Below are 11,706 nucleotides of genomic sequence, written 5' to 3'. Positions count from 1 at the left end.
GTCCCGCAGCCTTTTTTGCTCCAATGAAGTTAGTGGCTATGTTTTGAGACGTACTCTTTTTTCAGCACTTACTTCGCGAGTATCCCTTCTGAAAATACCTTGATTTTCTGCAACTGCCCTTCCTTCAGTTTTTAAATGCTCCCACTTGGCTGGCTTTGCTAATGAAGTTCTTCAGAAGGTCATGGTCCATTTCTGCAAAGCCTGATGTCTGAGTAACTACAGTCAAGTGGTTTATGCAAAACCGAAAGCAAAATTCCTCCAATTCCTAGGAAGGAAATAAGTATTACATATGTTAGCGGAAATGGGACCACCCAAAGTGAAGCGACATGGCGGATACATTTTCCAGGTACAGCTGCAGCGCCTGCGCTGACATTTGCCGAAATTCAAAGTAAACTCCGACAGCAGCTGCCACCCATGGGCTGGTAACTCCAATTGCGGGTCATTCTATAGCAAGTGATCCAGGTTTTTTTTACCTCATGGAATTCAATTTTCTTAATATTTTGTACACTTGTTGAATGATCAAAACTAAGTTTAAATCTGAAATTTTATTTTTTTATCTCATCCCAATTTTGAGTTATGCGGGTTTGAAATAAAAAAACAATGACAATTTTGGCCTTGCCAGACTACACAAAAACCTTGAAAGCTCAGCCCAGAATTGAGATATTTCAAAACTAAAAATACCAATCTCTTCAGAACCTTTAATATGCTATTGTCACATGATGGGCTTACTTTAAATTTTAAAGTTAAGTTACAAAATTTAAAAATTTAAAAAGTGATTTAAAAATTAATATGATTAAAAAATGGCCAAATATGTATTATTTAATATTTCTAAGAGTTACTTGAAAAATTTCATCTTGGGATCTCAATGGGATCACATTTTTAAATAATATTTTGTACATACATGTCTGCCTTACTGGGTTCTATTTAGGATAAATGGGTCGTCTTGGAGTAAAATATAGCAGAATAAACAAGACTTCAAACTGTAATATCAGTTACTTCAGGCATTTCTTTAGAAAGTTATTCAGTTAAAAGGTACCTGAAAAGCTAGTCAGGCTTTTAAAAAAAAAATGTGTTCCAAAGCCGAGTGATAGTTTGCTGTTGCATGATAGAATTAACGCTTTGAAAGAATCCTTGTTGGTACTTCATTTCAAAGAGTCACTGGATCACAGGACTGCAGAGTTGGAAGAGACCCCGTGGGGCCACTAGTCCAACTGCAATGCCGAAATCTCAACTAAAGCATCTGAGCCCATTAGCACTAAGCCACAGTTCAGCATCTGCAAATGCAGCCAATATTGAAAAGAAAGTTGGCTCCAGTAATATGAACCATACTCAGCAGCCTGAATAAGAAAAGAAAAAGCATTTGAAAAGAAATTGTTACAACAGAACTATGAAGGATGGATCCTGGCCACCAGGAGCAGAACTCTTCCTGCTAAAAGGCAGGAGAGAAGTGAGTTTCTCTGACTGTCCCTTCCCCCAGAAGTTTGGGGGGGGGGCATTCAGAACAGCAAAGAGGGTTGAGCTGGGAGCAGCAGGAGGAAGGGGAAATGGGTGAAAATTGCCTCCAGGCAGAAGGAAGGAACTTCCTCCTCTCTGTAAATGGAAGGAGTCCATCCCTTAGTAAAGGAGAGTAAGTATATATCCAACCCTTGCTATTCTAGAATCATCACTTAAAGTTCTTCAATAATAATGTACCATGCACCATGAATACACAAAAACAGCTCTCACCAAGGGAGTGTTCAAGATATTTTTAAGTGTACAAGTTCTGCTGAAAATGCAGCTTTGTGGCTAAGCTATGGATTTCGTTTATTGTTTTCCTTTACTCGATATAGTATATTTCAGTGCAGACAATTTGTTGTGGTGGCTATGAACAGAAAGGGCAGGTCACTAGTGCCTGGTCCCATGAAGACACCCACGGAAGCAAGTCTAGAAGGAAGAGGGGAAGGGGAAAGTCTGCAGCTCTCTAACCTTTCGGATAGCTATTTGATATCTTGTAAACCAGAAAAAACTGCGACCTTCAGATTAATATTTGTGCTGTACTTTCAAATGTTCAAACTTCTTTGCATCCTGTGTCTTGTCATCCTTAGAACAGCCAAGGAAGATAGGCCAGGAGTATTCTCTCCAGATTGTAGATGGGAAGCCGAGGGTCAGAAAATGGCCCTTTGCCCCTGGCAGGACGCAGATAAGTGTGCACTGCTGGAAGGGGGCTGCCATCTGACTGGGGAGAGGAGTGCAGTGGTTTGTGGGTACCTGTACCAACCAGGAGGTAGGAATCAGAGGCAGGAGAAGCTTCAGAGACGGAGGAAGAACAGGCAATTGCTCCCCGCCCTCCCCTGCCCAGAACCAGGAGAGGATGGAAGGGGGAAGGACAGAGGGGTCTTCATGCAGGTGCCAGCTATGTGTGCACAGGCTGTGGGGAGAAGGGGCAGAACCTGGTGGAGGCAGAGTGCTCTGCAGTTGCTGCAACTGCTCCATAGAGTCCAGACCTGGGAACAGCTGCCTAGACTGCTTAGGTATTCTGAGCTGTAGAGGCGACTAAAGAGTTAGTTCTGCCATGTGTATTCCTTGGACTGGGAAGCACCTGGAAGGTATATTACAAAAGCAAAATTCAAACGGCCCCTCCTGATTCATAATCATCATTTAAATTTTAATAATAACAATCTTATTCTTTATACCCCACCCATCTGGCGGGGTTTCCCAGCTTAGTCTCTTAGTTACCAGATTATTTCCAATACCAAGGGGTCTCAAACATCAGAAGCATCTCTGCAGGAAACTATTAAGCCTCATTCCTACCTTTGCTTCATACTTGACTGCGGCAGAAAGAAGGGCGATCGCATTCTCCTCGGAAATTCCCTGCTTGATTGTTTGCTGGCAAAGCTTTTTCAGTCTATTTTCTCGGTAGAAGGTTGCGAGGTCCAGCAGACCTGCCAGGAGAAAAGAGGAGGCAGGGGAAACACGTGGCTACACAGGTTAGAAGGAAAGGAAACATTGAAGAGTTCATATTTTCAGTGGCACACAAACACCCAAACATTTAGGGATGATTTGCACATACAACATGCTTGCTATTCGCATTCCACAATTTTAACTCATCCCTATTTTTCTGAGGTTTCCCCAAAACAGAAACTCTGGATCTTAATATAACTGCCCAGAAGGGGAATAAGGCAGGAAAAATGCATTTGCTATAGTCCTGTATTTCTTGGATCAAAATGGGTAGACCACAGCTTTATAGCTTAACAAGCCGCATGGTTGCTTCTTGGGGGCACTATTTAACATGCTTCCGGTTTCCCACTGGATCGGGAATCCTGGTTGTCCAGGCATTCGGCTGAATGTGCAACAGTTGCCCCCTTCAGACCTTCCTGCTCAGTGGGTGAAGACCTGAGGTTGCAGCCAGGACAAGCTTGGCTTGGTCTGCCTGGGATCAGTCAGGACTGAGCAACCCCCACTCTGATTCCTGAGGCCTAAGAGCCTCTAGCAGAAAAAGTAAGGCGGACTATATGGGTTGTGAAAGCAACCATTTCCTCATTCCCTTTTCTTCACACTGACTTGCGTGACAATGGCCTGCACCCCCCCACCCAAAACAGAGTCTGGCAACTGCTATGAATTGCATGTTCCCGTTATATAGATTCTGTGTTGTGGGGAGTTATGTGATGTAATGCTTATGCAGTGTTCCTTTTTGAAAATGAAAAGGGAAATAATTGAGATTTCACTTCTTCTTTTACAGAAGATGTGAAATACTATTGGGTCTTCAATGTCAAAGGTCATATTATCAGTTGAGCAATTATGCTGAACACCAGCATAACTGTGATAATTTTTTCTCAAAACTGCAGCCTGGGGAGAAGCAGTGATTTAATTTTGCTCAAGTATGCAAATGGTACATTAGGAAAATTAGGGATGCTGAAAATAATCAAATAGGGGCAAAGCCTCTGAGATTACCTGCAGGTTAGTTGAGCAGCGCACCTGGGGCTCCTCCTGCCACCACCTGGGGCAGGTGGCCCTCTGGCTCCCTCCTCTGGAGGGCAGGAATTCTGTACTGCTAAAGCTAATAAAAGATAAGGCTACTTAAGGTCTACTGCTCAGCTCCTTCCAATAACCCAGGATCACTTGCTTAGAGAACTTTAAAACAAGACTGGACATTTGTTAAAAGCAAAACCAGAATTCACACCCTGTTTTATTGGGGGGAAATACCACGGATGACCAGATTATCATCAGGCAATTGCTCTTTCTGCCATGTCCTGCTTACATCCCATAAAATCCAATCAGATACATCTTGGAAGGCTGTATGAGTGCTGAACTAAGGGGGCCTCCAAAGGAATCCAATGCAGGTTTTGCTTATTTTATCATTTATTCAAAATGTACTGTGACACCTGCAGGTATATCCAACTACATGCACACAAAATTATAATTTATCCACTTTACCGCTAATTAAGGCCTTTCTCAGAGGCTACAAGTTGGACAAATACATGTTGATTTCTCCAGTGCATTGACTCATAAATGCATCCAATGTACTGACCCATGAATTCTCAAATACACAGTAAGGATGCTGCATGCTGGAAGTGGAAAGTTAGTGCAGCAGATTCCATTCTGAAATTCAATGTACAAGCATCCTACCACTTGCGTGGGGGGTTATGCTCCAGGACCCCATGTGCATAACTGAAATCATGTGAAGCTTCCAAACCCCCTTTTTTCCTGCTCTCTAGCTCTCTCCCACTCTCTCCCCAATCCAGACTAAAATATCTGGAGTTGAAGATCTGGGGCTGACAGCTGCTGCGCTACCCCATGCACCAGCTGTTAGGCGGGGAAGTTGAGCAGCTGAAAAAAGCCCTGCCGTGCCTCAGGTCTCTTCAGGGCTTCCTCTGTCTTCACTGATGTCCTCTTCCGGCTCCAGCTACAAGGACTCTAGCTCTCTCACACCATTTCCAAGTTTAAATTAAATTATTTCCCAATGCCACGTGTATACAGGATGGTGCACAAATCAATCGCATATAAATGGGGGGACACCTATATAAACAAATGAATAATCAAAATAAAAAAGGGCTGTTCTCAAAATAAATGAAGTATTAAAGAGTATCACATGCTTTTCAATACATTCAACTACTTTACATTTTAAGCCTGCTGAAATGAACTTCAGCTCTTCTAAATGATCCCATTTCTTCCAATTACCTACTGCATCTTCAGGAGGAAGACTGATGCTGTCCGTGTACAGGTATTCCAGAAAGGCTCGGTAAACGGGATATGAGAATTCACTTATTTCTATAATTTCATCATTATTGTTGTTTAGTACTGAACGGAAGTGCTCACACCTGAAGAATCACATACAAAAGGAAAATAAGTTACATCACTGGCAAGCAGTTTGATTCTGGTTGTAAAACAGAACAACAAAAAGGGAGAAAAAAGGGTGGGAATATTAGTTCCATACCTAATTTTGAGAAGGACTTTATGAACATGAATGTATTTTCCATCCACTTGAAATCTCACATCTGCATTATCTGGACTGTCAAATTCCTTCTTTATTGACTGAGCTACTGTTAAGTGGTCATCAGGCTCTAAACAAGACACCAATGAATACATTTAAAACACATTGCCTCTCCCTTCGGCCCTCTGCTCACATGAACCAATGAAAAGAAGCAGGCAAGAGCATTTCAAAGAAAAGGAAACTGACAATAATGCAGGCAACCAAGGGAGAGAGGGGACAGCCTTTCAGCCATTCTTCTCTTTAGAACGTGACACCTAGCCTGGCCACATCAGGAGTTCTTTGCGTAACAGGAATTGTCTATCTTGGCTTGTGACCGAGGTGGTAACCACATCCTCATTTGTCACATAAGCAGCGGAAGTTCCCCCAGTTTACACCCAGGCCCCAACCTAAAAAGATGAAGAGCAGAATGGAGCAGACTCCAGCGCAACCAGGGGTCTAAGGCCCCCACCCCCGGCCAGGGGCAGGCAGTTAAGGGACCAAGGACCTGCAGGGCAGTTCCTCCAGCTCTGCCGCCAGTTCTGAGCCCTGGCTGAGCTGAATACCAGCTATGATGTATCTGATTATAAATACAAAACCAAAGTGCTAACACAGAACTGCATTGAGCAAAGAAGGAAAATGACTCCATCCCTTGTGGGGTCTTTGGCCCTAATCTGTTGCCTTGGATTTAAACTGCAAGCCCACGTTGCTCTGAGCTCCACCCCCCTGCTTTTCAACTTGATGTTGCTCACAAACTGCCACTATGGTTTTTCCCCCTATCCCTTGGGTTCTGGGTAGTTAGCAGAAGACAGTGCTAGAATTTCAAGGGTGGAGTTTCAGGTTTGGAGCTTGCCTGATACAAGCTAGAGGAAAAAGCATAATAGCAGTTTAAATCGAAGGCGACAGCCATGGGAGAAAAATAACCGTGTATTGCTGTGAGCCCCTCCATCATAAGCTCATGTTGTGTATGTGTGTATGCAAATAAACCATATATCCTAAAGACACCACAGTCTCTTCTGTGCCTCATGTCCACAAACACAGGCTAAGTGGCGGGACTCTTGGAATGCCACAGTGCTGTGGAGTCTGGGGTGCCATCTAACACTCGTTCTCTGGATGGTGTTGGAGGCTTACAGCACAACCCCAAAGGTCAATCACAACCTGGGGGGGGGGAGCAGTTCAGAAACCGGGGAGAACCTTTTGAAGCACCCCTTGTCCCAATGCTGCCTTGGCCCAGTGCCTGCTCTAAGTAGCAGGAGCAGCACCAGTATCTGCCCCACACAGTTATAGCATTCAAGGAAAATGTGCTTGAGGTACCTGCAGCCACAGGGACAAAGGGAGATGCTTAGCCTCAAATGAAATAGCCATGCAGCCTCCAAACCACCTAGAAAACATAGAATGGGACAGCCTTCCCCACAAAGCTATGGGGTGAAACAATATCAACAGTTTTAACAAAAAAAATGGCCCATAGCTATGGGGGCAAGGAAAAGTTTTCCCCCATCTCTTTATCTAGGTGGCTCAGAGCCTGCAAAGCCTCCACTCCTGGTACTCTTTATGCCAGTGTTATGGGTGAAAGAAAAAGGAAATCAAATAGCATGAAATGTCAGCAAATTGATTTTTTTTAATTTTCCTGAAAACAGTCTAATTTTAAACAGAAAGCTGGAACTTAAGAAACAGGAGGGATGTGCCGGGGGGGGGGGGTGTCTACCTGCTCAGGAGATTTGCTGTGCTGACATTGTCTCAGCTTGTTAAAGGTAAGGTAAAGGACCCCTGGACGGTTAAGCCCAGCCAAAGCCGACAATGGGGTTACGGCACTCATCTCGCTTTCAGGCCAAGGAAGCCGGTGTTTGTCCACAAACAGCTTTTCCGGATCATGTGGCCAGCAGGACTAAACCGCTTCTGGTGCCACAGAACACCGTGACGGAAACCGGAGTGCACGGAAACACTGTTTACCTTCCTGCTACAGCAATGCCTATTTATCTACTTGCACTGGTATGCTTTTGAACTGCTAGGTTGGCAGAAGCTGGGACACAGCAACGGGAGCTCACCCCATCATGCGGATTTGAACCGCCAACCTTCCAATTGGCAGTTGGTGGACCTCCAATAAGGGACATAGGTAGCACTGTGGTCTAAACCTTGGCCTGTACAGAGGCTTCCCCAAGAAAGTCAGAGGCATTCTGCCTGAGGCAGGTTCCAGGCACCATCTGATGGCCTGTGTTCATAACTGACTGTTTTACTCAAGATGGTGCCTGCTTTGTTGCAAACCCAGAGATTGGTGGGTCGTTGACGGAAGCAGTTTCCCTTTGGGCAGCAAGGCCAAGACTATCTGATGTGGAGGGCAATCGAGTGGGACTGGCAATAAATTCCTCCTTGCAGCTACAGCAACTTGACTTCCCCAAATGTTAGATCACCAGTCTAGGAAGATAAAGCACAGAGGCATTTGCCAACTGCTACCATGGAATATGCCCATTTTCTTAAGGACCTGGAAGCGTTTGCTGCTGCCAGAAGTCTTACGGGTTGATCCTTTCCAAGATGGAGGCATTGGGACAGGGAGAAAAGGAGGCAAACGCACCAGGGAGCTGGGCAAATAAACATGTGCTTTTTTTAAGCAAAGGAAAAGCAAAGAGGAGAGCAGTAAAAGACAGAAGGCAAGGGCTAAACTAGGCTAAAGAGAAGAGGAGACAGAAATAGGAGGCAGAATGAGCTGAGCTTGTAGGAGAATCGGTGGAGAATCAGCAGACCCTGAGCGAAGGCAGGAAAGAAACTGAGAGACCGACAGGAATTTTAGGATTGCGTTTCCTGCCTTCTGAGCAGTAGGAGGCATTTGTGTATGCAACACATATATTGTTTTTCAAGCTGACCTCAATCAGTTCACAAAATATTTTTACAATGATAAGGATTACTTTTTAAAAATTACAACAAAATGTGAAAAGCAAAAGCGCTTGTGGCTGCTTCTCTTGGGGCAAGATGGTTCTGCAGAAGTGCTGTGGGAGCTGGATGCTGACAGTTCACAAGGCTGCTTCTCTTTCTTTTCTACTTCCGGTTGGAAGTTTGGTTAGAACGTACAGTGGTGCCTCGCAAGATGAAATTAATCCGTTCCGCGAGTCTCTTCGTCTTGCGGTTTTTTCGTCTTGCGAAGCACGGCTATTAGCGGCTTAGCGGCTATTAACAGCTTAGCGGCTATTAGCGGCTTAGTGGCTTTAAGAAAAAGGAAACAAACTCACAAGAACTCGCAAGACGTTTCGTCTTGCGAAGCAAGCCCATAGGGAAATTTGTCTTGCGGAACGACTCAAAAAACGGAAAACCCTTTCGTCTAGCGAGTTTTTCGTCTTGCGAGGCATTCGTCTTGCGGGGCACCACTGTAGCAGGAAGCTAACCATATCCCAGGATCTTCTGTTTCTCACTCTGAATGATGATGTCACTGCAGACATATGGTGCCATATGAACGGAGCAGCAGATCTGACGGAAGAGGCAACCGGCCAGAGCTGACACACTGGGGGTGGGCAGGTCTACCAGCAAAAGGGGGCAGGCCAACTAATGTAAATTTTACTGATGTACAGGAGGCTAATTTCTACACACACTGACACCCCATCTCTGTCCTCCAGCCAGGCACACTAGAGTGCAGGGACATATTCCAGCCAGGCAGGAAAACTCCAGGACAGCCTTTCTCACCTCGGACCCCATGATGTTATTGAATGGCATAATCCCTGACTGGCCATGCTGCTAGGAATGATGGGGGTTGTAGTCCAACAACACACAGGGGCCCAGGGTTGAGAAAGGCTGCTCTAGGACGATGGGCAGAGAGCGGGGTGGAGTCTGGGATGGTGCATTTTGGCCCCAGGCTCCCTCCTCCTGGCCTACGGCTGAGCTTCTTGCAAATTCTCCTTTGTGGTTCTGCAGTTGCTCAGACCTGCAACACAGATAGGGAAGGGCTTTCCACAGCTCTCAGAATGGTCAGGCCTGTGCCATTCAGTTGCTTTCCAACCGCTATCACAGCAGTGGTGTTTGGAGCTTTCCTCTCCTCCTGGGAAGATTTAAGAGCACGTTCAGCAGAACACCAGACGGAAAGGAGCCTTCAGCAGTCCAAGTTAAGGGGGCAGGTGCCCCTTAGGACCAATATGACAGAAGGCCTGCCTTTCACCTAAAGAGAAGCCATGTCAGAGGAGATAGAGCCAACTCATTTCTTCCACCAAGCTGTGATCCAAACTATACCACTGAAAAGAATGCTATTTACATATCTTCAAGAACTAGGTAAGATACAGCAATGCAAACAGAAAAAAAATTGTCTGAAGCTCACCCACTGAGAGGAGACGCCAAGTCACTGCAGGAGTAGCAAAACAAGCAAAGACATCATCCGTGCAGACAAAGTGGGTGGGATGCGGCAGAGTGAGAGACTGTCCCCGGCACTGACCCCACATGTACACTTGGCCACCCTGGGTTTTAGCAGCAGAAGTGTGAGCAGAGTGACAGGCAGCAATCTCTACGACTCTAGATTTAAAAGCAAACATAAAAAAACAGTGGCATAAGGACAACACGCAGTGACAAAGCTCAGAAGTCCTAGCTGCAGGTGGCCATTGTTCCAGGACCACTTTGGTGGATAAAATGCATATTTGTAACCTAACGGCCTTTCCTATCCCTTGCCTCGGCTGTAATTCTGATGGCCAGACTTGCATTTCTAGGCACATGTATCAGTTATAAACAAACTCTCTTTAGACTCTGCCCCCTTGTCCTCAAAATCTTTGGTCAGGCTGCATAAACACTGCACATTGTTTTTAGCAATTCTTGTTTTTATCTCTAAGCAACCTTTAGCCCTGTCAGGGGAAAAGGTGGGGTATAAATAAATATATAGTAAGAATAGTAAGAATCCCGGAAACAGTAGTTTGTTAAGGGTGCTGGGGAGTTTAATAATAATAATAATAATAATAATAATAATAATAATAATAATAATAATTTATTTCTACCCCAGCCACTCTGGGTGGCTCCCAACCAAATATTAAAAAAATGATACAGCATTAAACACTAAAAACTTCCCTAAACAGGGCTGCCTTCAGGTGTCTTCTAGAAGTCGGGATAGTTGTCTATTCTCTTGACATTTGATGGGAGGGCGTTCCACAGGGCGGGCACCACTACCAAGAAGGCTCTCTGCCTGGTTACCTGTAACCTCACAGTGAGGGAACCACCAGAAGGCCCTCGGAGTTGGACCTCAGTGTCCAGGCTGAATGATGGGGGTGGAGATGCTCCTTCAGGTATACAGGACTGAGGCCGTTTTGCTTTGTGAGGGGTAAACTACAGTTCCCAGAATCTTTTTTTTGCGGGGAGGGGGGGAATCATGTGCTATAAATTTATGATGTGTTCTTCTATGCCCAACTCGTATGTTTTCTAGGACCTATAAAGCACTTCAGTAGTCCTGGCTTCCACTGTTCCTGGGTCCTCAAAGTCCACAGCTATTATGGTGCTTGCTCCTCCCTCTCCCTGGCAGTGGGATGCCACACCCTGTTGCTTGCAGGAATTGCCTTAAGGACCAGGTACTCTGTAATCTGCCATTCTGAAGAAAGCACGACACACCTCTGCCTCTCAAATAAAAAGGTCTAGTCTCCATTAAAACATAACATGACACCAGGTTGTGTTGGGCCAAATTAACACTTTAGTTGTTTGAGCTTCCAAATATACAATACTCAAACCATGTTTTCAATATTTTTATATGCTTTTATTTCACAACTGAGGACTGTACTTCATAATTTCATTAAGTCATTCGTCTCCATGGTGCAGTAACCTCTTTAGGCAAAACAATGGCCCTGTTTTTTTAATGGACTTTGAACTCAGACACAGCAAACCAGCCAGTACTACAACTTCAAGCTGTGATTTCAGATTCTAGTTTGTCGGCTGTCAGGGAACTGCCATCGCAGCCAGGAGTGGAGGAAGGGCTCCCAAGCGATGACGGAGAAGGTCCCAGCAGGAAAAGAGGGGACTCAGCGACCGGGGAAGGAAATCAGCGTTACACCAGGGAGAAAGGCGGGCAGAGGCGGGCTTCGGAGAGATGGCTCCAGGACTCTTCGCCAGAGACCAGCGGGGAGAACACGGGTGCTCCACTGCCCACACCCACCCTGCGCAGAAGACTTCCGCGCAGGGAGGCTAGGCGGAGACTATCCGTCAAGGAACTTTTATGTTGGAAGAAGTTCAGGAAATGCCCACTGACGGATTCTGCCAGTGACTGAGACAGACGCGGAATCAGGACTGTCCAGCCAGGGGAAGGTTTATCCAGG

The 11,706-nt window shown here is 45.4% G+C and overlaps 1 protein-coding gene across 11 annotated transcripts in view; it reads right to left on the bottom strand.

The window, feature by feature from the left end:
- Positions 1-11,706, bottom strand: part of RCBTB2 (RCC1 and BTB domain containing protein 2) — a 29,028-nt gene that overhangs the window by 2,357 nt on the left and 14,965 nt on the right. For 6 of the 11 annotated variants that reach the window (XM_053363609.1, XM_053363618.1, XM_053363636.1 and 3 more), the window contains 5 exons: positions 9,741-9,931; positions 5,414-5,540; positions 5,158-5,297; positions 2,791-2,921; positions 51-265 (listed from right to left, as the gene is read on the bottom strand). In XM_053363609.1, the coding sequence (XP_053219584.1) occupies positions 125-265; positions 2,791-2,921; positions 5,158-5,297; positions 5,414-5,540; positions 9,741-9,931 (730 nt within the window). In that variant the 3' untranslated portion in view covers positions 51-124. Of the gene's footprint in view, positions 1-50; positions 266-2,790; positions 2,922-3,930; positions 4,037-4,669; positions 4,996-5,157; positions 5,298-5,413; positions 5,541-9,740; positions 9,932-11,706 lie in introns of those variants that run through there. The other 5 variants (XM_053363601.1, XM_053363627.1, XM_053363644.1 and 2 more) reach the window with 5 other exon arrangements.

This window comes from Podarcis raffonei, chromosome 1 (genome assembly GCF_027172205.1).
Source record: "Podarcis raffonei isolate rPodRaf1 chromosome 1, rPodRaf1.pri, whole genome shotgun sequence".
NCBI classification, from domain to species: Eukaryota; Metazoa; Chordata; class Lepidosauria; order Squamata; family Lacertidae; genus Podarcis; species Podarcis raffonei.
Note: the sequence above shows the minus strand (reverse complement) of the source record. Positions and strands in the feature narration are given on the sequence as shown.